This window comes from Xiphophorus hellerii, chromosome 2 (genome assembly GCF_003331165.1).
Source record: "Xiphophorus hellerii strain 12219 chromosome 2, Xiphophorus_hellerii-4.1, whole genome shotgun sequence".
NCBI classification, from domain to species: Eukaryota; Metazoa; Chordata; class Actinopteri; order Cyprinodontiformes; family Poeciliidae; genus Xiphophorus; species Xiphophorus hellerii.
The window spans coordinates 12767039-12795034 of NC_045673.1; the positions used below are offsets into that span (position 1 = coordinate 12767039).

Consider the following 27996-nt stretch of genomic DNA (forward strand, 5'->3'; position numbering starts at 1 on the left):
AGGAAAAATAAAACAAAAGGAAAAGATTTGACTAAACTCTGAAGGAGAATGATTAGTATAAGACTCTGTATGTGTTTGCATGCGTTGGTATATGCAGAGAGGAGCTTTGGAAGGACAGAAGCAGCTGTCACTGGAAACAGAATACTCATTCTCTGATGAATGTTCTCACGCATATACTGTACAAACACCCAACCCTGTCTTTCAGTATGCATGGGATACCACTCCCACCCTCCATGTCACAGATTCATCCTCCAGAGGCCCCTACCTCCTCTAAATTTAGGGGGTGAGAGAATGAAAGGGCGGCAGTTTGAGTACAAACTTGACATTGCCTTTAAAACAATGCCTATCTGTGCTAAGCAAATAATGAATGGGACAGAAGGTTTGTTTTCCAACTAAAATTAGAGTTGAAAGGAAAACGCCCTTTAGATCCCAGAAAGCCATTATAATGTAATGAGGAAACTCAAGAACAGTTATTTGTTTGGCTGCTACAACACCATCTTCACAGTCCTGGAAAATTTGATTGATTACTAAACCAACACAGTGGACAAAAGATTGACAATATGGGCTTCTCTGACAAGTTACTTGTAGAGGAAGTGACCTCTCCTGTGTTCTTTGTCATGAAGTTCTTTGTTTGAAAAATGTCTTCTTGTGTGAATTTTGATACTTTGTGTCAGTGTTGTAGTCAAGACCACCTAACCCAAGACCAAGACAAGGGTGTATCGAGACCGAGACAAGACCAAGACGGAGCTTACCTTTCTTTGAGCTTCTTTTCTAAGTGACGAAAAAAGTTAGACGTAGTCCCCACCGTCTGTGAAAGCGAAGCCGTTGGTTTTCTTAGGATTTATGCAGCGCAATTCTATTACTGTCGATTAGACAGACATCTTCTGCCGCTCAAAGAAAACCACTGCGCATGTCTTGGAGCGCCGCGTGCGAGTGGAAGGTGGGGTGGGGGGAGTAACAGAATTGGTAAGTCACGTTATTGCTTGGATTTTAATCGGTGCGTTTTACATCCAGTGAAAACAAACATGTTAACAAATAAACTGGACAGTATGCAATAAGTTTAGTGATATTTCCACAGTTTCAGTCTTGACTGGTCTTGAAATAAAATCCCAAGTCCTCAGCACCCGAGACCGAGACTGAATGCGGTCGAGTCCGAGATGAGACCGAGACTATCAAAAAATGGTCTCGAGACCAAGACCGGTCTCGAGTACTACAACACTGCTTTGTGTATAAAAACTGAATTTGGGTCATGCAAAACAACCATGTTCCAAACCACACGTAAATCTACTACATCACATGACTACAGCCACATGAAAGAAATGCTGGCACACTAGCGTACAAGCCAAAGTGAATTGTGCATAGACAATCACAGTACACACAAATACAAAAGGTTCAGTTTTAGATCTGTGTACTTCGCAGTTGTTTTGAACTTTGACCTTAAAAATTATGCACCTTATAACTATAAGATTCTATTTTTGCTTTGTAATTTATTCTGAACTGCAAAACATTTTCCGTATTGGTCACGTCTGTATTGTCTGAAAGGTCAGCCACACTTTGAAACACATCAACGTCAATGAGAAAGGAACAAGGTCCCTGTGTGTATGTTTGTGTTGTTTTCAACGTGGCATAGTACAAAGAAGGCTGGCACCATCTCCGGGTCTTGGCGAAGTGCGTCACTGACTTTGTCCTAAATTGCCCTTTTCTCTAAACACTTGCATGCTCACACAAACACAGCTCTAAAACTCAGCTCCCTTATCAAAACGTTCCATTCACTTCCCTGTAAACATCCTGCAGGAGCAGCAGGTGCACACGCAGCTCCTCTCCCCCTTCCCCAATCTCCCGTACAAGACCTCTCCTGATGTTTTGTGTTGTCTGCGCCTTGCAGGCTCTCAGGAATCAGACAGTTCCCAAACTGCTAAGAAGGACATGCTGGCAGCTCTGAGGGCCAGGCAGGAAGCTCTGGAGGAAACACTGCGACAGAGACTAGAGGAACTCAAGAGCATCTGTATCAGAGAAGCGGTATGAGAAAAATGGCCACAGAATTGGCAAATATTTTTGAATGTTTCCTGGAATTCCCTTTTTTCAACTTTATTACTCTAATGTTTTTGCAGGAACTAACAGGGAAACTTCCAAAGGAATATCCTCTTGATCCCGGAGAGGAACCACCCACAGTGAGACGGAAGATTGGCACTGCTTTCAAACTGGACGAGCAAAAAATCTTACCAAAGGGCGAGGTAGTGGTCCGATTCCCAGTTCCCCTCTCCAGCATTTTTCTGTATTGTCCTGATCCTCCTCTTACCAAACAAGCATAATAAATATATTAGATCATAAAGTTAGGTTTGTTTGTAGAAAAAGCCTACAATCTGATACATTTTGCACCTAGAAGAAGTTTAGCTTTTTATTTTGCTTCCTTTTTGTGCCACGGGTAGTTTTTCCAACAGAGCACAGCTTCTAAATATAGTGTGGCTGCATTTTAACCACAGGAAGTGGTGATAGTAGGATTGTGTGCGTGCCTGAATGTGTGCGTGTTTCACTGAGTTTGTGTTCTTTGAAAAGGATCCAGGGACACAATATCACAAAAACCGCCTTCCAAGCAGAAAGATATGTCATAATTTTACACTAAGCACCTTAAACTGTGACTACACAGAAATAGAAGCTACTCCAGCGGTGCTGCAAGGTCGCTGTTAGTGAGAAGGATTCTTAAGAACAGATATAGTCTAATATTAAGAGACCCAAAAGGTAATATATTATTATCCTGTCTCTGCTGAGGTAACTGAAATCATATGTGTGTGCTCTCACACTCCAATGCAGGAGAAAGCTACTTTGAAACACAAGATTTCAATCCAATTTACCAGTCAGGGCTGTGCAACTCAGACTTCTCATGCACTATGTTTGTATTTGCATTTATCTACTCTTCAGAATATGTTTTCTTTATTCAACCTGCTCTGTTCTATAAATCCCAGAGAGCTGCTGTGTAGGAGTGGATAGATTGATGCTGGGCTGTTTTTATTGGGGGACACTGGGTCTTAATAGAGTGGTGAGAGACTGTGCAACGACAGCATAGATAAATGATTTCCGCAGTGTGTTTTTACTGGCACAGATATCTCTCTGCGTGTCTGACTGAATGTGTGACATGGGAGAATTAGTATGATTTCGTGTCTGGACGCTCAGGCTTGTTGTTTTTGGATTTTTCATTTGTTTCTGTTGCTACAACATTGAGGGGATCCAGTACCTTTTTGCTTCTTTTGTATAAAGTTTGCACTTCTGTGTTTATGCCAGGAGGAGGAGCTTGAGCGTTTGGAGCGGGAGTTTGCCATTCAGTCGCAGATTACAGAGGCAGCCAGGCGTCTCGCCAGCGATCCTCACGTGAGCAGCAAAAAGCTGAAGAAGCAGAGGAAAACTTCTTATCTGAATGCACTTAAGAAGCTCCAGGAAATTGAAAACTCTATCAATGAATATCGGGTCCGTTCCGGCAAGAAGCCGACACAGAGGGCGTCACTTATCATAGAAGGTACCAATTTATCTGGAGATGTACCTGTCAGAGATTTCTTGTCTGTTTTCTGTTCTTGAATTTCAATTTGTCTGAAAGAAAAACGGTTTTATTCCTACGTTTTGCATAAAAAGAATTCAACTGCTCCAACAGTAAAATGTAAAATAAAGTATTGATTGCTCTCCCCACACCCCCTTTTTCTCAGCATGAAATGAATCCCTACAAAATAAAACTAATAAATCAGCAGTTCACAATCTCTAGCCAATTTCTTAGTGAATCTCTGATTTTAGCCACAACACTTACATAAGTAGTATTACTCGTTTTATGTTCTGTCTCTTCTGTATAAGTAAAACAATCAACATGTACACCCCATATATTTTTTTCTGTGTTTCTTTTCTGTAGAAGCCAATATATGTTCTGAAGACAGCTCACTATCTGATGCACTGGTCTTAGATGACGGTAAAACTTTACCTTTTCTTGAATGTTATACTTTATCACAATAATTCTTAGAGTTGTGACCTCTCTTTTTTATTTCAGATGATCCTCAAGTTACAGATACCCCAACCTTTTCTCCTGTAGCGTCGCCTCATAAAGGCCTCCCTCCGCGACCCCCCTCTCACAGCCGGCCTCCTCCCCCGCAGTCCCTGGATGGACTGCGACACATGCACTACACTCGCTCTGACTATGATAAATCTCCCATCAAACCCAAGATGTGGAGCGAATCGTCACTGGATGAGCCTTACGAAAAAGTAAAGAAGCGCTCTTCTCACTCCAGGTATTCTAGCTCTTCTTTTTGTTTGATAAAGTGTCCATACCCCTTGAATCTTGCTAGAATTTACTACTACATATTTGTTACATAGAAGCAAAAAGCATCCATATTTTTTCAAGTTTTTAACAAGTAAAAAAAATACGATGTGTTGCAGGTAATAATATTTGGACTTTTTTATTCTGATAACCCGAAAAAAAAATCCAGCACAAGTGGGCAGAGCTAGATACACAGGAAGAAAACCTGTTAGGGTCTACAAAAGACTAGTGTGTGAGGCAGCGATTCACCTTTCAGCTGGACATTGTGCCTAAATGTGGTCTGATTTAGACTAAACTAGATTCACATGTTAGAATTCACAGAGGCTCTCCATTCAGTGTGGCCAAGCTTGAGCTGTTAAACAATGAATAATAGGCAAGAGCTTTGGTTTCCAGATGTGAATGCAAAAGACTTCAAACTGTAATTCCAGCAAAACTTAGTTCAACAAAGTATTGACTCCAGGATGGCAGAAAACTGATTACAATTGCATGTGACACATTACTGTAGTTGGTAATAAAGTTTGTGAATAGAAATCCCAATAAAATACATTAAGGTTTATGTTTGTGATGTCACGAAACATGCTTTGCATGGGACTGAGTTGTGTATGTTAAATGTGAATACCTGTAAAGCAAACAGAGGCACACAACCCATCCATGTGTGATATAAAATACCGTCTCTCCCTTCTGTTCAGTCACAGGCGTTTTCCAAGTTCTGGGAGTACAGAAGCAGGGGGCAGTAACTCCCTTCAGAGCAGCCCGATCAGGAGCACACCTCACTGGAACTCTCAGTCCAGCATGCCGTCAACACCGGACCTGAGAACCAGAACTCCACACTATGTACATTCCACCAGGTCAGTCAACATGAGTCTGAAACCTAGACAGAAAAACTCTGAACATTGAAATGTCATTTGTGACCTTTTCTTGACCTTCGTTTCACAGGTCAGTGGACATTAGTCCCACCCGTCTGCACAGTCTCTCTCAGCACTTTAGGAACCGCAGCTCCAGCCTTGAGTCCCAGGGCAAACTGCTGGCATCCGAACCCGATGCACATCCGCACACCCTGGGCAGTCCCGACTTTTTCCTTGGCCCGGGACGAGGCTCCAATGGCTCCGACCCACTGGATGACTGTTCATCCTGTACCAGCCAAAGCAGCTCAGAGCATTATTGCCCCTCTGGTGGACCCCCTGGCAGCAACCCCAACTATTCCACTCTGGGAGAGGACTCACCCTCCAAAGCCAGGCAGAGGCAACGGCAAAGGCACAGGTGAGGGCCAGGCCGTTAGTTTTTATGATTATCTGCTCACTTTATCAAACTCTTGTCTTAATTAAGGCAAATGTCAATATCTTTTCTCCGCAGGTCTGCTGGTCAGTTGGGTTCCTCGAACTCGGGCTCTATGCCAAATCTGGCAGCTAAGAACGGCTCCGTTGGAGGCTCAGGTGGAGGTGGGATCGGAGGTGGGCATCATGGAGTTTACCTCCACAGTCAGAGCCAGCCCTCTTCCCAGTACCGCATCAAGGAGTACCCTCTGTATGTGGAGGGCAGCTCCAACGGTGTTGTAGTGCGCAGCTTGGAAAGCGACCAGGAGGGTCACTACAGTGTGAAGGCCCAGTTTAAGACCTCTAGCTCCTACACAGCCGGCGGACTTTACAAGGAGGCCTGGGGTGGGGAGGAGGGAGGAGAGGGAAGCGGCCGACTCACGCCATCTCGATCTCAGATCGTACGGACTCCATCGTTAGGGAGAGAGGGTGGCGGAGGAGGGGGGAGGGCAGCGGTGTCTGAGGAGCTGCGCTGTTGGTACCAGAGGTCATCAGGGAGCCTAAAAGAAAGAAGCCACTCACATTCAGGATCCACATCTTCTGAGACTGGGTCACAGCAAGGCACTCTGGTACATGGACGGGGGAGCAGAGTTGGATCACTCGCCAAGGGCTCACCAGGTATGCTTTCAATTATTTTTATTAAACTCCATATATCAGTGTTAACAGACCATCAGCTGTTTCCCATTACAGAAAAAAGAGTATTCAGTTTTATTCAGCCTTGCTGTTAAGGACAAGTAAACATGACATGGTATATAATAAAGACTCATCGACCAATTATGACTTGTTTCCTATTCTTCTACAATTTAAAAAGCGATTTAGAGTTAGAACAAATTTATTTTAATTTGCTTTATGGGTGACTACATTTTACATTTCAAGAGACGAAGGTCACTTTATCCATTATCTTCTGCTCATCCTGGAGCGGATCACGGTGGTAGCAGCCAAAGCAGGGGGACCCAGACTTCCCTCTTCCCAGTCACTTGAGCCAGATCCTCATGAGGAATCCCAAGGCGTTCCCAAGCCAGCTGAGAAAAATAATCCCTCCATCTATGTCCAATTGTCCCTGGGATTCCTCTGGATCTCCATCTGGTGCCCGGAACGCCTCACCAGGGAGGCATCTTAACCAGATGCCCGAGTCACCTCAACTGGCTCTTCTCGATGTGGAAGAACATCGGCTCGACTCTGAGTCCTTCCATGAGCTTCTCACCCTATCTCTAAAACAGAGCTAGGACACCCTGTGCAAGAAACGCATTTCAGCCGCTTGTATCAGCAGTCTTAACTTTTTCGGTCACAACCCAAAGCGCATGTCCATAGATGAGGGTAGAAACGTACATCGACCGGTAGATCGAGAGCTTCACGTTTTGGCTCAGCATCACTGTAGATGACGCAATCTGCCTATGAGCTCCCGCCCCATTTTTCCCCTCATTCATGAACAAGACCTAGAGATACGTGAACTCCTCCATTTGAGGCAGGACCTCTTCCCCAACGCAAAGAAGGCTGTCTGTCATTTTCTGGCTCAACACCATGGTCTTGAATTTGGAGGCACTGATCCTCATCCCAGCCGCTTCACACTCAACTGTGAAATGCTCCACTGAAAGCAGAAAAGATAACATTCAATGAGTAAAATATAAAATGTAAAAATATTTGAACAGTTAGAATTTGAAGCCGTGACATTGTTGGCATGACACAGGAAAGCAAATAAGTAGAAATCTCGGGTTATTGAAACTTCACTTGAGAGTCATTTGACAGCAGGAGCAAAGTAAAAACCAGCATGGAAGAATTATGTTTTGAACAGAAAATAAAATGTAAAATGCATACTTGCAATTCGACAATTATAAACTTCCATAGTTTATAATTGTTGTCAACATTATTATTATATCAACATTTGTGTACTATCTTTAATTTTAATCTGGTTTTAAAGCTTGTCTTATTGTTTAGTCTGTACATTTAAAATTAAAAAAGAAACTTTATCAGAAGCAGTGTTAATTAAGGATGCATAATATCAAAATGTATACCAAATACAGAAATACAGTAAAATACAATTTCATCCTTTTTCCATTCCATTTTTCAGTGTCTAAAAAGCACTGAAATTCATATTTAGACTTTTTTACAAGCCATATAAAATGTACTAAAGTTCCCAAACAAGAACCTGGCATATAATACCACAGGCTAGTAGCATGACCTCATTTGACAAGCGAAAGAGATAAAGATTTTTACTCGAGTTGATCTAAGTTAGCGCAGATGCCCGAAAAGCAGGGAAATTACCCTGTAAGACAAACAAAAAATTGGGAATTTTTTTCTCCGACTGACTCCGGAGGCAAAATGCATTTGTCACACTGAAACCACATCCCTCGGCCCCACATGTGAAGCATAGCTGGAATTCCTTCTGTCCCTCACCCCCTTTTGTCACCTTTACTCGTGTTGCTTGACTAACTGTCGGCTCTCCCTTCAGCTGCTTCCCCTCACAGCCAGAGGAGCCTGACGCCATCCAGTGAGCACCCAGCCACGCCCACACCACCCTGTAGCCCACAGCACATCATCAACTGGAAAAGCGGGTAAGAAACAATCGCACAGTCTCAGGAGGGTACCAGAAAGCTTTAGCTTCGGTGTTTTCATCTTTGTCCAAACCTGACCCAAAACACGCTCACAAGCTTTGGTTCTGTTTCTGTTTCTGTCAGCTTTTATTGTTTTCACATCACGCTCTATGTAATTTGGGTTTTGTTTTCAAAGCTTTTCTAACTCCAGCCAATTTAATATGTCTTTTTGGCATCTTCATTGCTACGTTTCTTTTCCTTTTTTTTTCAATCTTTTTCATTTCTCAGTCATATCCCCCTCACTCTGCTGGACATTTCCTTTTGGACGTCCATCCCATCACTTAATATTTGTCATTTCTCTCTTGTTTGTCTTTCTGTCTTTACTAACCCCCCTTTCCTTATGTGTGTGTCCTCTCTCCCGGTTTAGAGGCACAGCAGACAGCTCTCCTACTGAGGACGTCTGTCAGTCTCCCCCTCAGCCCAGCTCTGATGCATAGAGGTACCGTGTAGCATTGGTAGTAAAACATAGCAATAGCAAAAGAGGATTTTGGTAGTAACAAATTTTCTAGGAATCAGGCAGTTATGCATAGTGGTTTATATCTGATATTAGAGATGCACCACGGTACATTTTGCAGCCAATCTATAAATCTAATTTTTTTCATAAAGACTTGACATGTTAGTACCAAATGTAGCTAAATCTGATTTCTATAGCAGAGCTATAATATAATTACTATTAAAAATACTTTTTTTAGCTTAGCTGCTGTATGTACTGTAGTTATTAATTAAATTCTGCTTATCTATATGGAGCTTGGTTCAAATTATATCCAGTTATATGAAAATATAAAATTAAATAAATCCAGTTATATAAACAGATTTAAATTGAGATAGTCAGAGTCTCCATATAAATAAAGTGGTCTTAATATATTGTGGTCAATATAATACTCCCACTTAATAAAAAATATATTGTACCTCATGAAACCGCTGACTTTAGTTTAGGACCAAAGGCAACTTCACATCCAAGTGAGTCCCCATAATTCCTACTGGGTTGACTTATTAAAATGACTTCAGCAAATTATGTTACCAGTGCTTAATTTATAATGATCCTTTGAGGTATTTATTGTGATACCAATAAAGAGGATTTAAAAAAAAACACAATTACAGTTTATTTGGCTATAAAGACATAACTGCATCCAGTCAGAACCTCACAAAAAAGTATTGGTCATAAAAACAATTATTTTCGCTTCGCTTCTCACCAGTAAAGGCTGTTCAATTAAACACGACTTCCTGGTGCATCTCTACTTGATATACAGATAGTTAGAGTTCTGTAAACAGAGCCCTTCCTTATTACCCACAATAGGGGCTGACAATGGGAAGAGTTTACTTCTCTTGCTCTTTATTGATGGTGGTAATGTTTGCGTGTCGTGCTGTTTCTGTTTCTGTACTTGATCTTTGCATGTGCTCAGCTGTGCTCTGACTGTGACGCTTCACTTTGGTTAACTACTCACAGGATTTATTCATAAAATACATAATAGTGCACTGCTATCAAACATTAAGCATAGAAACTCAGAACCTGCTAGTCATTTTAGTATCTATAAAGTCTTCTCTGCAGTCAGTGATCCTGTTATTTCTTCTTCTGCAGGTCTTTCAGTGACAGCTGTTTTCTCAGCAGCCCCTTGTGTTCAGAGCTGGCAGATGTGCAGTGGTACGGAAAAGACAAGACCAAACCCGGAACGTTGGTCTGAGACCTTCCCGTATGGCCTACAAACAACCTGTTCTCTACTTTGTCCCTCACTGCTACCCGTCGACAACCAAACACCTCATCCAGCCCAGACTTGACTCCACGCAAGCCTCTTCTGTCCCTCCCTGAGTTTCACCACCTGCTTTCATGGCCTATCTATCACAGCTCGGCTGGACAGGGACGCACTCGCTGGGCTTTGATGACGGCTGATTTTACAGGACAGACTGAGAAGTGTTAAAGTCTCCTCCCGCCCCTCTTTGCAGCACTATAGAGTCCTTTCTTTATTCAGCATCTGGAGCGCACAAGCTGGGGGGCAAAAGCGTGAAAGGACAGAGCACAGAAGAATATCAGAAACACAATAAACCCAACATCAGCTTGTCCGCATCCTGTTTCATATCACATCCTGCATTACTCCGGTGCACTGCCACTCGGTCAGAAGATACATGCTGGATTTGAGCCACCGGTTTAAAAGGCATTTATAGCTCTCAATGAACTGTATTTCATTACTTTGTACCCGTAGACATTGCTTCTTTTATTTCTTTAATCATACTTACAAAAGCAGAAGATTTCAGACATGTGCAGGTTTAACTTGTAACATAATTCCCAGATAGTGTTATAACAGAAGAGTAAGTCAGCAATACGTGAGTGAACTCTTGGTAACCATATTAGATGGCTGTCCTTGAGAATATCTGAGAAGGTTATAGCAATAAAGAACACTGGACAAGGTTTTTAATTGGTTTTAATCAACAGAGTGAAGCCAAAACAGGTCTTTTACCTAAAGCTTGTTGCGAAGGATCTTTAGTGTTGGTAGAATTTGGAGTGGATCTTTGTGGATATGACCTTGATCTGCAGTTCATTGGACCTGAAGTTTGACCACAAGATTCTCAATCGCAGAACAGAAACATATAGGTGCATCTCAATAAATTAGAATATTGTCTAAAATGGATTTTTCCGTTCAGTAAATTTCACTTAAAAAATTGAAACTCATTGTTTCATTACAAACCTGTTATGGTACTGTTAATTTTGATGGTTATGGCTCACAGCTAAGGGTGCATTTACACCAGCCTTGTTTAATCCACTTCATTTGAACTCTAGTTCGTTTGCCTGGAAAGTCTGGTTTGCTTAGGTGCGAATGTGCAATTGAAGTCTGATGCAGGCCAAAAACACAAACCCCGGTCCACCTACAAACCTAGATCTCAGTTTGGTTGAAGTGAACTCTAGAGCGGTTATATGTGGATGCAAGCGGACCGGAGATTGCTCCAAAAGCAGGAAGCAGACTATAGTTCTGTGTATTCTGGGTAAATACAACCAAAACAAATGTCTAGTCTAATGCAAGTGGAAGAACTGGCTCATGCTCTATTGCCAAAGATACAATATAAACCCTACAACCGCTAAAATCTTACACCACCACGTTTTTGTTTACATTCTGTGAGGAAGGAAATTGTGTTAATGTCTTCTTCAGAGGTTATCATGTTGTTTCCTTCATGTTTTTCTTGGTGCAAGAACAACTTGAAGGTTTTTCAAAGGGTTTGGATCATTTGACACTGCAATGTGAAAGCGAACTCCACAAGCTGGAAATGTAACAAGTGTTTCAATTTTAGTCCCCAATCGAACCGAGTCCACCAGACTGTCAGGTGTGAAAACACCTTAATGGAAATTTTGGGGTCAAAGTCAGTTGTTCAGAAAAATCAACTAAGAAGGGATTTTTAATGCAGCACTACCAGCCAACTAAAAGGTATGTCCATGTACTGTACAGTATCTTCACTCAGACCGTGGTCAGTTCTCAAGTAGCCAGATTGGTTAAATAGCTCTTGGTTGGTGTCTGTTATCTTCCTCTTGACAATACTCCTTAGACTTTCTGTGTGGTTTAGATCCAGAGAGTTTGCTGGTCATTTAAGTACAGTGTTACCACATTTACTAACGCAAGCATTAGTACTTCTGGCAGGTGCCAAGTCCCGCTGGACGAATGAAATCAGAAAAACAGGAGGTGCTCTGAAATTTCCTGGTCGATGTCTGTGCTGACTTAACTCCAGTAGAAAACATGGCTCCCCAAATCATCACTGACTGTGGAAATTTCACAACAGACCTGACTTGGATTTCATGCTTCTCTACTCTTCCTGAAATGTAATAGCTTTTCAATAATAATATGTTTCATTGAGATGCACCTGTATGCGGTCAGAGCACAGGATTTATTGGAGACGTTGTTGTGGCTACATCCAGTCACAGACACTGTAGTGTTTGGTTTTAGTTCAGTTTTTTTCTGGTTTTCCACCTTTTAATTTATCATCACCTCTCAGTGAAGTGTAACTGTTGAAGTCTGTTTGTTTGACCTTAGAGTTTCATCTTGAAGCTGCTCAGCGACTGTGCTGAGCTGTTTTTATGGTGTTGCCTCTATTTTTTCCACCAGTTTTCGTTTGAACCGGTTTTGCTGAGTGACCGTCAATCCCTTTATAGTGCTGTGTTTTCTGCCCATCCTCTGAGCAAGCTCCACAAAACTGGTGCTCTGCATTTGTACTGTAACATAATATTAAACCTATTTCAGACTTAAGACAGACTCCATCCAGTCTTCACACTCTAAAGCCATTCCATTAAGCAGCAGCCAGGAAACACTCAACCAATTAAACTCGTTTATTTAAACATATTGTTGATTGAAAGCACAACATTTACAGTATATTTAGGCTGGACCTGCAGTTACTGTGTTCTCTTAGCAAGTGTACCCACTAACGTTTTGGTCAGAAAAGTCCACACTTTTAAGTGCAAAAAAAAAAGCTATGGCCGGACGCCAGAGATGTTTGTAAATTCTTATAATTCTTGTCCCACATAGTCCAATCAAACCTTCAGAACAGGGTTAGAAAAGCACACCTGGTCTTTAAACCAGTTTCCCCAAGTGTCGCCAACAAATCCCGGTGGTGCAAAATGATTCCCTCTATTGTTTGTTGTAGCACAAAATTGTAATTTATTAACTGTTTTATTTTACAAATATGACCATCACATGAATATGATTTAACCCTTTTGTTCAAGTAACACTAGAACAAGGATTTGTGAATGGTACGAATCCCATTATTCCCACCATAATAACCTCTGTTATAAGTGGCCATAAGCACTTAAGAAAAACTTCTAACTCTACATTGTTTTACAAGGAGGTGCAGCCCGCTCCCTAAGTGCATGTCTACTCCTCCAAGAGTAATCCTTGCTTTGTCAATTTTAATACGTCTTTATGCAAGATTAGAACCAGCAATCAAGTTTACCATCTGATAGGAATTCATTTTAAGAGAGCGGTCAGGTTTGATTTCTACCTACTAATGTCTTAGGATTAGTTTGTGTGCTGAAGACCCAGCTCGTGCATGCAGACCCACAGACAAAAGACCTCAAATGCTGCACCATTTTTTTCTCCAGCTAAAATGAACTGTCATTGTTTAATAGTGTTGTTCAGACCCCCACAAAGAACTGATCCTATTATAATCTCTGAGCTCATTGTAAACCAGTGTGAAAACCTTCTGTGGTCCCACAAAACCAACTTTTCCTGCTCCGTGATCATGTATGAAGAATTTTGTAATACTCCAACACTATGGAGTTTTTTTCATGTATGTTCAGAGGACAGCTGTTAGGGTCGATGGGATTTTTTAAACTCACATTCATTGTTTTAGCAGCATTAATATTTTATATCAGCCAGTATTTCTTTTTTCCAACACTAAGAAACCCTTTCAGGTGCTACAAAACGACCAGTTACTGCTTTGTCTCGTAGGATCTAGACATCTCTCCATTCTTACCGATTCATGCTAAATGAATTTATTTTAACCGGCAGTTTAATATTAGATCACCTCCTCAACCAGACAGTAGAGCATGTAACTTGAGTTGATCAGTTCTCTTCAGCTGTAATATTACATTAAAGGAGTTGTAGAAAAAAAATGTGGAATTGATTTAAAAAAAAAAAACAAAAAAACAACTGAATTCCACAGTTAATTTATTCTTTTTTTCTATTAAGAATTTGTATAGTAACTTTACATTTTGCAAAACTGTGTTGTTGGAAATTAATGATGAATTTTCAAGATGAGAAGCTGTGGTGGTTCTTGAGAGTAAGAAAATAAATTATTGATGAATGTTCTCAAGCTGATGCCTCTGTCTGTTCTTTTTACTTAATGTGTGTTCATAAAATATCTTCAGGGGGCCTTAACTAAGAAGTCACAGTGTCACACTTCTTAATAAAGGTAATCCCTACATGAATTCGTCCCTTCCGGTCCACCAGACACACTCACTCTCGTGTCATCACATCCAGGCTGGCTGCAGTCACTTTCCTCTCACGGGATTTCCTACTGAGTCACAGGAAGAACCAACATAAAAGACGTGACTCTGCAGACCACAGGGCATTTCCACATCACTCTCTTTTAACTCTGTTATGTGGATGTCAGCAGCCATCTTTAGGCTTTATGCGAACAACAGCTGTGTAGGTTTTAAAATCGCTGTCCATTCCTCTTCCCGAACTTCCTGAAGCTCAGGCGGATTGAATGAAGAACATCTGTGAACATCAGATTTCCAGTGTGATTAGCACCAAGTGGCATACAGCTGAAATTACTTATTTTTGTCTCACTGTCTGACTTTTAGCAAGACAAATTATTTCCTGTTTTAGCCAAGTTAAAATTACCACAGTTAGTGCAATGGGCTTAATGCCATGATAATTACCGGGAACAGTTTAAGAATGTTTCATTTGCTGACTTCAGTTGTAAGTTTACCTACACTAAGATAATGACACAATTAAACAGTTAGAGGCGTCACCATCTGTTGATAGGCAAATGTGAAACATTTCAGACAATAGGAGGTGCACTTGTGAATGTATTTTAAAAGGGCAGCATTTTGTGTTTTCCAGGCACATAGTGCCATTTTATAGCCCAATCAAATAACTATGTTAACTTCAATTGTTCAAAAAAATGCTACATATCAAATATTACTTAAAAGAAATTTTACTTTGTAATTTCACTCCTTGAAATTGGGCCTCCATCACTTTAAAAACTCTTGCTCTTTCTGAAACTACAAAAATTGTAGAGTTTGTCCATAATGACCATTTGGGACAAGGGGAGGAGTCTGGGAGTAAAAATGCTGTGGGACATACTGCTGGAGGAGAAACTGGTGCATTTCACAAAATACACACAAACATAAGAGAAATGTGATCAGGAAGCAACATATCAAGATATTAGCCAGGGAGTTAAAGATGGGAAACAAGTGGGTCTAGATGAACCATGACCCTAAGCATGACCCCTGTGACCAAGAGTGGCCATCTAAGAGTCCTGATCTTACTTCCAAGGAGGTTTATGAGTAATTATGTGAACATTTGAATTTGAAAGTTTAACAGAATTTATCTCATTAAGCACAAATAAATAATTTTTGGTAATCCTACACTGACCTAAAAAAAGAAAAGCTTAGGCTAATTTGATGTCATATAGTGAGAAAAAATGGTATTGCAAGTTTTTGAGACAGTGTGTATGAACATCTGGTTTCCACTGTATTTCTAGACTTTGACAGGGCCATTCTAAAACATGAATATCTGAACCATGCCATTGTAGGTGTGGTTCCTTGAAGGTGAATCCCTGTCCTGTTTGCAAGTCATTTGTAGTCCTAAATGATTTTCTTCATAGAATTCACTTTTATCCATCTTCTTATCAGATTTGACCAACTTTAATTGGTTTAAAGGGTATGAACACTTTTGCTGCACATCAACTCCTCATCCTGCTTTGGTTTGTACTACAGTTTTGTGTCCCTCTATGCATTAATCCCATCTTTCTCTTTGTACTCAGTGGGTTTCCATTGCAGCTCTCCCAAGCAAGCAACAGCTGGAAGCTGTTAGTCAGACATGTCGTGAGAAAGTAGCTGCACTCAGATGTTTTTTTTTTTCTCACTCATATAGGTCTGTGCATATCGCTGTGTGTATGTGGGTGTGTGTGCATACTTGCTACATGAATGGTCTGTGACCTTGTTATGTGTTCTTAATGAAATCCCCCATCACCAAAATGCTCAAACACACCACACCCTTCACTACATCTCCAGCTTACCAACTAACGTATCACAAATTTGATATACAGATGTCTTCAACTTTGACAAAAACATTGAATATAAGCCTGTCCACTGGTTGTTTGGGTTTTATTTAGTAGATTTAGACCAAATTTACTATTTTAGCTTTTGCACTTGCTCATAATTTTTCTTCTTGGACATGAATTTAGTTGAATGTTTTGAGAAAAAAGTTTTGTTTGATAGTATGAAAATGAATCTTGGTATCTACAACATCACCAATGCTGCCCTCTAGTGTCTATATCAAATACACCATTTAGGGAAATGAAAGCAATTTCCACAGTTGCTTAAAGAATATTTTAGCAACAAAATCAGCACACACATTTAATTTCATAACCTGTTTATTATTTGAGATGACTTTGCTTTGAATCTTAAAGTTCTTGTGATTTCTTCTAGAATCCCAGAGAAGAGTTGTATACTACATCTATTTAACTTTGTTTTTATGTCCAGATGGTACGAAAAATATAGTGCAACAATAACTTAGTTTACAAATAGCAATCACATAAAATGAATTTAAAGATATTTCATTACATTAAGTCAGGCATGTCCAAAGTCCGGCCCGGGGGCCAATCACGGCCCGCGGTCAGATTTCATACGGCCCGCAGCTTCGGTTTTATAATGCATTATTTATGGCCCGCCTGCACTGTGAAACAGAATAAATAAATCATAAAACTTGAAACTGTAATTCCTCCTTTCACCAAATGGTGGCAGCACCACTTTAATACTATCAGTCTCTGCCTCCGTGCAGCGAACCCCTCTCCGTTCATTTCTGCCATGGCCACTGCAAAGAAAACGAGGAAAGTTTACAGTGAGGGCCGCCGCTTTCAAGGGAGATGGGAATTATAATACTTCTTCACTGAAAATCAGGGCAATTGTGCTTGTCTAATTTGTGAGATTGTTGCCTTGTTTAAGGATTTCAACGTAAAGAGACACTACCAGACTAAACATGCTAACTCATACAACAAGCTAACAGGAAGTGACCGTGCTGAAAAAGTGAAGCAGCTCCAAGCTGGACTGGCATCACAACAGCGATTCTTCACGCGGACCTGTGAGTCAAAAGAAAATACCACCAAAGCAAGCTACGAAGTTAATGTTAATAGCTAAACATGGCAAACCTTCTACTGAAGATACATTTATCAAAGACTGTGTTATGAAAATGGTGGAGAACATTTGCCCTGAGAAGAAGCAAGAATTTGCGAATGTTTGCCTGGCATGTAACAGTGTGGCACTGAGAGTTGAGGACATGAAACAGAGTTTTGAACGGTAACATCTGTCACTATCAGCAGTGAAAAGCCAAAGAACATTTATGCACTTGGATTTATGGCACTTATTTTTATTAAACTCTTGAGTAAGATTTGGTTATGAACCTGTAGATGTGATACAAACTATTACTTTCTGAAAGATATTGTAAATGACGAGCAAAATTCACTTGTTTTAAGATTTAATAATAACAGACAACTTTGCATTACTTATAACTCCTGTTTAAAATGTTCTTGAGGCAAAGATATTTTTAAACTCATGTAAATTGAAGGTATTTCATACAGTTTGTTCAATGTTATCTGACTCTCCAGATATGAAAGAAAAGCAGAATTTGGGTTTTTAGAGTTGTTCTCATCTGCCTGAGTGGCTTATATTTGGTTATTTTGTCATTTGAAAAATAAAGATAATTGTGACAATGAAAATTGTTTTATAACAGTGTATTAAGTTTTACAGATTCAGGTCTTCTTGTTCCGTCAGAAGCCCATTCGTGTCCTCTGGATCCTGTAAAGAAAATGAATTAAACCCACATTGTGATCAACGGTAAAAAGTCCAGAAGTGCAATAAATCAGCAACTTTTTAAATGAGTATTCATATGCATAACACAGAAATAAAATACAGTATACAGTATTTTCTCACCTGCTGACTCTTAATCAGTTAGGATCACCCAAATTCCTATTTTTCTATTTACTAGGTGCCAAAAATAATACATATAATTTTTCTTCATGATTTTCTTCCCTTATGATGTCTATTTTGCAATGCGTACCAGTCTCTCTTGCAGTGAAACACCCCTCCCCACAGCATAATGATGCTGTGATACCTGTGCACCATATTTGGGATGGTGTTGTAAAGGTTGTCATGGTCAAACACTTAAGTTTAAATTTCATTAGACCAAAGGATGACATCTCCAAGTTCATTTGCAAACTGTAATCTGTCTTACTTTGCTTTATAATTTGTGACTTCTTCCTCACTGAGTGGTCTGTTAGCACATGTGGTACATTACTCACTTCAGGTTGGAAAAGGCCCTGTTAGCAGCTATCAGTCAAAATGGATGCATAATTCTGATCATTTTTCACTATTCTAACATTTAGTAAGGAGAAATAAGTTTGGTAATGCTAACTGACCTAAACCTCAAAACATGTAGTCAGGTTTGTGTCTTTTTACACAATGTTTAAACATGTCTGGTGTCAACTGTAAGTAAAACGTACTTTGGTTCAGGAGGCATTCGTACCTGTGAGATGCGGATGTAGGCCTTAACATTGCGAGAACTGTATCGGCGCAGGCCTCTCCAGCACAGGAACAGGATGTAGAATGTTCCCAGAAAACACAGGGAAGTGAACACTATGTAGGTTGCCTTTACAACATTTGAACCAGCCTGCTTATCACATGAAAACAGGAAGGGGACAGAGAGTGGGAAATGTCACGATCCTATTGATTACAGGAACATTTGCAGTAATTCTGCAGATTTACCTGCTGGTATGAGCTCAGGTCTGTAGCTTCCACAGATGCGAGGCTATTGGCCAGCAGAGCAGCAAATCCAAACAGCAGACTGAAAACGTTCAGCGCCATGAGAATGATGATCTGTTTGGAATGAAAAACAAGTCAAAAAAGCTCATGATAAAAATTCGAACCTATCACCAAATAATCTGTTTACCTTTATGTTACCAGCCTTCCTCTGAACCTCCACTGCCAGACACCCAGCAGCTGCATACTGTAACATCATCAATAGTTAGATTTACATCCCTCTCTCAAGTTCAGGTGCCCTTAGTGAAAACATTGTAAAGTAGACTTACTGACAAGCTTGACCAGACTGGAGTTACCATGACAACAGAACAGCCGTAACTCACACACGCGTGGCTCACTGTGGTGAGAATGCTAGCCAAGGCGCTGAGGACCTGAATCACCTTAAGAAAAAACCAGTGTCACGTAAGTGACACGTAAGTGAGTCCAGCTATCAGCTATTTAAACCAAACTGTCCGCTTCATAGGAAAGGTAATTGATCAAATTAATAAGGAGCAATGCAGCCATCACCTTGGCGAAAAAGTAGTGCAAGATGGTGGAACAACAGTGTTACTGTTCATAGTAAGACAAGTTTAACCCAAACATGGACAGAGAGAGTGTTGACTAAGAAAGAAGTTCCTGTTCCAAAAGCCACACATTAAAGTCAAATTGGAATTAAGCTTCTGGATAATTGTTTTTAAGTAAAACAAAACAAAACTTGAGATATTTGGTCACTATGAATTGAGCCAAAAGGTGGTAACATTATGCTCAGCATTTGTTCTCGATGCTAATGTTACTGGTGCACTCCACAAATTGAATGGAATGATGAAGGTGTACAAGCTTTAAAATGTTAAGCTTTCCGTTCAAATCAATAATTAGATGAAACAGTAGGACAACGACCCAAGGACACATCAGGAACATTACTATGCTGGACAAAAGCAGGTGAAAGTGGCCTGGAGTGGCCCTAACTTAAACCCAGGTGAAGATGTAAGGACAATTCCTAAAAGTGTGCCTTGAAAACCAGACAATTTGAATGACTTCTACCTTTTTTTTTGACAAGACAAATGGGTAAATATCCAATAACTTAAAAAGAAATGTCTATTTAGATATTAGTAGGGTGTGAGTTTAATTTTCACTCTGTGGGGATTTGAAAGAAGTCAAAATAATTTAGAGTTGTGCACCAGGTTTTTATTGTTGTTGTTCAAATGCATCTTTTTTAAAAACTCCAAATTAAGATGATGCCTCTGTTGAGTATACATGAACTTCTCATAGGTATGGTATTTTGGATGAGCAGAAAAAGACAGCACCTTACCCCAGTGACTAAAAGTCTTGTGTTTACCACAGTCCCAAACCAACGATGAATCCTAACATTTGTTAGGTTCTCATTATTGGTGTTACTGGTCTCAGTGGAGGGGCTGGCTGGAGGAGTCTCCTTGAAAAACACCTGGTACAACCCCTCCTGAAACATGTTCTGCATCATCTGTTGTGGATGAAAAAAACATTAATAGGGTCAAATTTAAAAAAATAAGGTAATAAATGACACTTTTCACGATTTTCCACACCTAATTTATCCTTTTTATTAACGTACCTTTGCTGAAAGTTGTTCCCTTTTATTCATTTCTTGCACAGGTCTTCATTTCAAAATAAAATATCAAATAATGAAAAAAGAATGGAGAGACAATCAAAACCTTTTCTCATTGTTTCTATAAGTCCTTGGTGTGGCACAGCACTGAAAACTTTTGGTGTCAAAGTTCAGCTGAGTTGGAAGATAATGAATGACTAAAGTTCATTCTCAAGACATAGGTTCAGGACAATCATTGGTCAGGAATCAGATTTGTCATCAGTAAAAAGGGGCGGGATTACTCAAGCATCAGAGTCTTGGTTTCATTTATGGAGTATTTTATTTATGCATCCAAATTTTAAGTACAAAGACTCACAAAATGTAGCAAAAGCTTTGGTTCATATAATTCTATGAATATATGAACTAATTAAGTACAAGATTTTGTAGGCTAAGAAATCAAAGTAATACCTTGCAAAAGCTCAAGCTGCCATATTTTAATCACCTTTACAACTTAAATAATGCTTATTTCTTTAGCATTTTTAGCCAACATTGGAGCCACAGTAGGATGTCTAAAGAGGATGCAAAGCCCTGGTCCATAACTATAACATAAATCCTGATTAAATACATGAAAATTTGAAGGCTGTCCTTTGGTAAAATGTAAAAAAGTTGAGTGTATAAATATTTTCCCAAAAAACTTTAAATCACATTATAATGTAATGGCAATAAACAAGTATAAAAAAATAACTGTAAAACAGAAGTGCATCAAAAACAATCAAATATGATTTCTGTTTAAATATTATTGTCAAAGAATTCCAGCAACAGCACACAAAGCTAACAGAAAGAAAGAGTACAGCCTCTGTAAAAATAAAACACACATGGTGGCAGAAAAAGGCCACCGATCATTTCTAGGACAGACAGCTGTAAGTTTAGATGACCTTCACATATATTTGGGCATGTCAGACCCATTCTGACTTTCCTGGCAGTGTTTGGTTGTCATCGTCTTCCTCCTCTCTTCCCTTAGCGTACAGGTCTGCCAGTCTGCTGAAGCGTGGCCCCCACTGATTCAAACTCTGAAAATCCTGATCCTCATCCGAATCTGAAGACTGAATGGAGCTGAGTGAATCCACCGTCAGAGCTTCCACCCTCATAGTCGAACACGAGAAGAGAGTCATATGGAGGAACTGTGGGGTCTCCGTTTGCCGCTTGCAGGTTCTGGACAAAGCATAACAATGAGAGATAAAGATTCAGGATGCACTGAATGTTTTTGGGAACTATGAAGCAATTCTAACGTGCTGTATTTCAATCTTTTGATTTCTCACATGTTCAATAAAATTGCAAACTTCCTCGTTGGCTTGGATTTGCAGACAGTACCCCGGTAGAGCCTGGAAAACAGTAGGAAACACATCTGTGCTGAAGACTTCAGGTCGGTTGTCCAGCCCTCTGTGCAACTGGGACAAATCATAGTCCTGCAAAAAGAAAAAAAAAGAGAATGAGCCACACACAGATGTAAAAATGATAACCTCTGAGGTATTATAATTCAGGGATATCAGAGTTAAAGGAGGTAGTATGCACATGTGTGGCACACTTTTAGATTGAACTTCTTAAATATAATTAGAACACCATTTCCAGTTCCTTCTATCAACAATTGTGCACTATTTTGTGTCAGTCTTTCACATCAATTTTAACTAAAATACATTTAAGTTTGTGGATGTAAAATGACAAAATGGGGGCAAAGTTCAATGGGTGCGAATACTTTAACAAGGTGCTTTATGCATGTTGTTATACTTGAACAGAATATATTGTTTAAGTTCAGTTTTCATACGATTCACCGTGAGCTTTTTTAATATACGTAACTATCTTGGGAATATAATGTACTGATGCTATGAATCTCAAAACTGTTTTGTCTACTTAAAGGCAAATGTGCACAGGTTAAAAATGTCATGTAACCGCAGTCCCCTAAAAATGCACAAACTAACAGCTATCAGTCCTGTTCCGCTCCCTCTCCACCTACCCGGTCGTCTTCACCTCCTCCCTCCTCACTGTAGCAGAAGATGTCATCACGGGTCAGATCTTCCAGGAGAGGGGCCTCCTTCCCTGCCCTCCTCCTTCTGCTCAAGCAGCAACAGGAGCAGCAGGAGCAGCACTGCAATCGAATGCAAAGTAAGTGACAAAACACAAAACAGATTACGGTAAGTTATTTTCAGGATAAGATGGCCACCTACACAGAAGGCCAAAAACAGATCCCAGCAGAGCGGTTGCAAAAGAAGGAATGTCTTGACGTCCGTCAGGCCTTGGCAAGCAGGCATCTACTCCAGCTTGACAGTGGCACACCTCTACGACCAGCGAACTGTCTTTGTAGAGCCCCCCAACATCATAAATCCTCATGGTAACATTATAGTCTCCAGAAGATGGGTTTTGTTTGGGGTAAAGAGCTGCCACATTGCCTAGGGGGAGGAAGCAAAATATAAACTTTAAAACACAGAGTTTTATTTTTGGACCACTAGTTAGCTGTGTTAGAGTTTATCCACATAACACTTCATCAGCATCTCAGCCTCTTTACTTGTGGAATTGGTTTTGACAGTCCAGTTCTTCTTATGTCCTCCTATAAGCTCCACAGTAAATGGCCCAGCATGACCCGGTCCATCCAGATCCACTATGTCCAGGAGTGCAGGAAAAAGGTCAGAGTTACACAGAGTGGCAGTTTTCTGCCTGACCATCGGAAGGTGGTCATTCACATCCAACAAACTCACAACCAGAGTACCAGTTCCTGTAGCTGGAATAAGATCTGGAGGAGTTAAGAAAGTAGTTTTTCATTTGTTTAACAGAATTAACACAGTGATGGTTCAGTAAAAACAGTAAAAGTTTAAACTTCACCGTCATCATAAGCCAAAACTAAAACTGTATATTTGTTTTCTCTGACGTATTGCTGACTCTCGGTCCATGCCGCTCACAACTTTAACTGATCCAGTGCTGTGGTTGGTGCTCAGCCACCGGGCGCTGTCGTTGTAGAGTTTGTATCTGAAATCAAGACAAACAGCTTGAGTGCTAAATGTATATCAAAATTTCCATTTCAAAAACAGACCAAATATATATGTAGAAAAAAGTGTAACTTTTTCCATTTAAGACTTAAAATAAACAGGACTGAATTTTTACAATATCTAAAAAACAGCATGAGAATATCTTTTAGTCTTAATTGCAGCTTATTACCATTAATATTATTTAATATGATTATTTAAAGTAGTCTATGAAAGTTACTATACATTTCAAATATATAAAACTGAAAAAACAGAAATAATTTATCATAAGGTATGCATTTTCACCAGTGATTTACTTTTCGAGCTACTTTTATTTATCATATAGTTCTGCTAGTTCATGAGCTTATTAGGAATATGCATCATGTCTACTTGTATAAAAAATAATTTCCTTTTTTCAGTTCCTTTTTTGAACTTACCTTATTGTCTTTACAATAAAAATATGGAACACCTTTACAGAAAATACACACTGAAGAGGATCTCGGACATTTTTATAACACCACTGGTAAATAAATACCAACTTTCCCAAATTCTTGTATATTAACACACACATTAAAATAGCTGCACAATAAGCCTTTATAGTTTGTAGCTTCATGTCAAAAAACAAAAAGAAACAAACTCCCCCCCTGAAAACTAAATTGTTATTTTCTGATATTACTGTTTGACTGGCTAACGGATGGAATCGGATTGGGCTTTAAGTTTTTAATCATTCCAATTTCATTCCAAAACATTAGGGTGATGGCAAAGAGGTCTTCCATGCCCAAAGAATTGGAGTTCGTCACCAAATGTAAGTTGTCAAAAAAGCAGTAGAAACATGCAATATGCTGGTCACAGAGTTCAATCAAATGTTGAAGACACTCATAGGTAAGCAGTGTGTGTTTTGATTACATTACACGCTGTGCTCTGGCTGTGTCCGGGTCCTTTGCTTTCAGCTGAACCACGGCCGTGCCGACTCTCACGTCCTCTGAGAGGGTTACGTGAACCTCGGCTGGGCTGAAAACAGGAGGCTCGTTTCCGTCAATGACTTTTATTGTGACTGTGGCTGTGGATGTGGACATGGGGACGGAAAATGGCGCCTCGTTTGTTACCACCACCAACAGTTTGTACTCAGACAAGCTCTCAAAATCCAGCTCCTTGGAAAAGGTGAGAAGATAAGTAAATATGATGCTTATATGACTTTTGAATAAAATTTTAAGGGTAAGTTTCTGGACCTTGGCAGTTGTTATTATACCCTCCATCTTATTTGAACCAGCAGAGATGTTAAAGGCTCCACCTTCATTGCCTTTGATGATGGAGTATTTGGTGTTTGAATTTGGAGATCCTGACTCGTCCATGTCAGTGACTTTCAATCGTGCTACTTCCACTCCTATCGCATTCTCATGGACTGTTGTGGACATCTTGAAAAGAGCAAGAAACTCTCCTCAGTGAGTTCAAAAGTTAAACTTTAAACACATTTTTAATTTCATCATATTACAGTGTATGTTTTGCAACTTACAGATGTGTCAGTGAAATTTGGAGCATTATCGTTGCTGTCAGTAACAGGTAATGACAGCAGTGCAGGTTGTGATCTGCCCTTTCCCTTCCATATCAGCAGCAGCAATGATCAGTTTGTATTCTGGATGAGTCTAGAAGGATAAAATACTCATACAAAGAAATTTGTGGGGGAAATAAAAGTTAAAAAAAGAATAATGCTTCACATAGAAAGCCTCATTACCTCTCTATCCAGTCCCTGTTCCTTCAGACTAATCAGTCCACTCACTGCGTTTATAGCAAACATCTCCTCTTTGGGCATTCTCAGTGTCTGAGATAGTAGTCGATACCTAATTATAGCATTGTCTGTATTTGGATCGTCCTTATCTACAGCTGTTACACTCAAGATGGGTTTACCTGTTGAAGAAATCGAGTTACGGTTCCGAACTGAAAAGAATATTTAGGTTCTGTTAGCTTGCTGTACTGACTCCTTACCAACTTCGGCACTTTCGCTCACTCTGCCGGTGAAAACTTTCTGAGTGAATTCTGGTTTGTTGTCATTCTGGTCAATGACGTTGATGATGATCTCCAGGGGCTGCTCTGCGTTCCCTGTCACTTCCAGGGCATAAGCCCACAGCTGTAACAAAAATGTCCAGAAGGATTTCATCTGCTCAACACCATCAGCCTCGTATTAGGAATGACAAAAAAAGAGAAATGCTTAAATGTGGTTTACAGTGTATTTGGCTTGTTTCTCCCTGTCCAGTGGCTCAGGTCACATACATCATACCAGACCGGTCATCGACAGTAAAAATACCTTCGGGGGGCTGATCCGCACCTGGGCCACTGATCTTGTAAGTTATGGCTACTGTTTCAGCTTTACTTGACTTGAGCTTTGGAAAAAATAAATAAATAAAATTACAACTAAAACATGGAAATGTTTTGAAGAAGAAAAATTCAGAGCACATGTATTGACAGCAGTAAGTTTCCCAAACAAAAGCTCACTTACTGTCACCAGAAATTTGGATATGTTCCGCGGTCGTTTTCTGGAAAGTTGATTTGTGGAATAACCCAGTCTCTCTTCACCCGCCTCAGTCCGTCAGCCAGTGGATGCTCTGGCAGCTGGAGAACCGAGGCAGCATCATCCTGTTTGAATGAGGACACCATGCTGCATTACAGGCATGATTCTCACTCAATAAGTGATGAAAACATTGTTTTAAATGTACCTCATGGTTGCTTTCATTTGGACTGTTTGTATTATTATGAATTTTGCCAATGAACCTCAGTTGTGTCCATGCTGGATCTAGAGATACCAAACACTGTGGAGCAAACATTCAGCAGTTATCCAAACACTTTAAAAGTCATTTTTAGCCGGCAGTTTTATGTGCCATTACTAAATTGCAGTAATGCTCAATTTAGGGTTTATAAGATGTAGGAAGAAATATAACAGCTGTACACATCTGGACATGCTGGCTCCATTAATCTTTTCTTCACTTTCCTCTCAGTGTTGCCTGTGCACCACTGCCATGCGTTTCCTTCCACCAGACTTTCTGTTGACAGGCTTTGATAAGGTACTCTGTAAACAGCTAGCATATCTACCAATGGCCTTATGTCACTTAAACTTCCTTGTGGAGGGTGTCAATAACTGTCTGTTAGCTCTACTGTTAGGTCAGCGGTGTTTCCCATGATTGTGGAGATCAAAATATGACTATGACATGAATTTATGTAATAAAAATTTATAACGTTCATATATTCTGAACGTTTTGGGTGTTCGTTAGTCTAACACTGTGGTAATAAATCAATAATATATGAATTTCCCTTTTTAAATTAATAACTGAAATAAAATAACTTTTTGACTATATTATAACTGACTGATATATTCTATGCATTCATATTACTTTAACTTGTATTTTGATGCTCTGTTTGCTTTTGCTCTGATCCTGACTTGATGTTCCAATAACTTCTACTCCTCCCTTAAATCGTTTTGTTCATTGCTATGTCATTGTGTGTTCTCCATGAAGTTTGTGACTATTTAGAGCATTCATCTGCAAAGAAAATATGACATTTAATTGATTTCACTTTAATTATAAAAAATGATTAAATCATTGCAAATTATTAAATTTGCAACACATATATTTATATATTTTACAACAGCAAATTTAGCAAATTTTACAACATATGAATATATGAATGCAACTTAAATGATTTTTGAGAGTATTTTTTGAAACCTAAATGAATGCGGCCTAAATCACAGAAAAAAGAAGCTATTCATTTCATTAAAAAAATTACATATTAGCAAAAACAAAAACCTGTTATTAGCTTTGAAGTTTCAAATTTTAATTTTAAATTGTCTTATTCTCAGAACTTATTGGGATAAGCTAGAAATATAATAAAGACAAATCCAGATCAATCACTGAAGATGTTTCCACTGCATCTCTAAACGCACCTAAAGATTATATCCTACAATAATATTTAATAGTAAGACAAATATTAAGCTTATTCAGCTTAAAACTGAGATTCCAGGGAAACACAGCAATTATACACAAATGGAGAAAATATGGAACAACAATAAAACTTTCAGCAGTGGCTTTTAAAATTACTCCAAGGACACACTGACAGTTCAACATCTAAAGCAAGCTTCGCTGTCATCAGTCAAGTTTTTATATTTGAAGAATAATAAATAAATAAAAAACAAAAGAAAGAGTGAAACAAAAAATAATTTAAAATGTTAGAATAAAAAAGCAAAAGTGGGAATAATACCACTTCTTCATGGTATATATATATATATATATGTATAATAGTTTATTGAGTAAGGGTGTAATATGTATTTTTTTAAATAGATTTATACATTTAAAATATAATCCCTTTTGTTTAGAAAAGACTGAGTTTCAAAACAACTAAACTAAATGTGAAACACTCACCTTAAGTTGCCAGAATATGAGGGTCACTATCAAAATCCTCCTGTTCCCAGTCATGTCCTTCATTTCTGACACCAAGCGGGTCCTGTCCTGACCGTCGCTGGATGCTTTCTCACTGTACCCACTGCTGTGTGCAAGTCAAGGTTTGTAACCTGTACCAAAGCTCCAAAGCTGCTAATACACTTCTCTATTAGAAGTGTATTAGCACTTCCTCTAATAGAGAATTTTCTTCTCTACCACACTGCTGTGCTCTTACTGTGAAATCAAACCGCTGACCCTAACCCTGTGTTTACCGTTTAACACCAGTAATGCTGAGTTTCCACAT

The 27996-nt window shown here is 39.5% G+C and overlaps 3 protein-coding genes across 12 annotated transcripts in view; 1 reads left to right on the forward strand and 2 right to left on the reverse strand.

The window, feature by feature from the left end:
• frmd4a (FERM domain containing 4A) overlaps nucleotides 1–13985 on the forward strand; it is a 115153-nt gene extending 101168 nt beyond the window's left edge. For 9 of the 10 annotated variants that reach the window (XM_032584204.1, XM_032584196.1, XM_032584212.1 and 6 more), the window contains 10 exons: nucleotides 1886–2019; nucleotides 2112–2234; nucleotides 3280–3511; nucleotides 3893–3949; nucleotides 4028–4265; nucleotides 4984–5142; nucleotides 5231–5554; nucleotides 5648–6225; nucleotides 8057–8159; nucleotides 9778–13985. In XM_032584204.1, coding sequence (XP_032440095.1) covers nucleotides 1886–2019; nucleotides 2112–2234; nucleotides 3280–3511; nucleotides 3893–3949; nucleotides 4028–4265; nucleotides 4984–5142; nucleotides 5231–5554; nucleotides 5648–6225; nucleotides 8057–8159; nucleotides 9778–9880 — 2051 coding nt within the window. In that variant the 3' untranslated portion in view covers nucleotides 9881–13985. Of the gene's footprint in view, nucleotides 1–1885; nucleotides 2020–2111; nucleotides 2235–3279; nucleotides 3512–3892; nucleotides 3950–4027; nucleotides 4266–4983; nucleotides 5143–5230; nucleotides 5555–5647; nucleotides 6226–8056; nucleotides 8160–8565; nucleotides 8638–9777 lie in introns of all 10 variants that reach the window. The other variant, XM_032584233.1, reaches the window with a different exon arrangement.
• Nucleotides 13986–16259: 2274 nt separating this feature from the next.
• Nucleotides 16260–20445, reverse strand: tmem253 (transmembrane protein 253). Its single transcript, XM_032579425.1, has 8 exons — nucleotides 20282–20445; nucleotides 20006–20173; nucleotides 18987–19097; nucleotides 18848–18904; nucleotides 18664–18774; nucleotides 18425–18568; nucleotides 17641–17697; nucleotides 16260–16472 (listed from the first exon to the last, which is right to left on the reverse strand). Exons 1-7 carry the CDS (start codon nucleotides 20309–20311, stop codon nucleotides 17644–17646), a joined length of 675 nt encoding a protein of 224 aa, XP_032435316.1. The 5' UTR covers nucleotides 20312–20445; the 3' UTR covers nucleotides 16260–16472; nucleotides 17641–17643.
• A 151-nt stretch (nucleotides 20446–20596) lies between these two features.
• Nucleotides 20597–27993, reverse strand: LOC116709343 (B-cadherin). The gene is given in 20 exon segments (XM_075074316.1): nucleotides 20597–21381; nucleotides 21383–21466; nucleotides 21574–21720; nucleotides 22266–22368; nucleotides 22370–22397; nucleotides 22477–22698; nucleotides 22815–23039; nucleotides 23129–23180; nucleotides 23182–23272; nucleotides 24175–24419; nucleotides 24498–24683; nucleotides 24782–24826; nucleotides 24828–24911; nucleotides 25001–25173; nucleotides 25252–25393; nucleotides 25490–25525; nucleotides 25527–25646; nucleotides 25759–25899; nucleotides 25980–26072; nucleotides 27675–27993. Coding segments are annotated over 20 exon segments (2451 nt in total). The 5' UTR covers nucleotides 27738–27993; the 3' UTR covers nucleotides 20597–21210.
• Nucleotides 27994–27996: the final 3 nt, after the last annotated feature.

Coding starts and splice junctions, on each gene's coding strand:
- tmem253 (XM_032579425.1), bottom strand. CDS start 20,311: ATGAATAAAAGGGAACAACTTTCAGCAAAG. Junction 18,905..18,986: donor CAGTCTGGTCAAGCTTGTCA/GTAAGTCTACTT, acceptor ATGATGTTACAG/TATGCAGCTGCTGGGTGTCT. Junction 18,569..18,663: donor ACCTGAGCTCATACCAGCAG/GTAAATCTGCAG, acceptor TGTGATAAGCAG/GCTGGTTCAAATGTTGTAAA.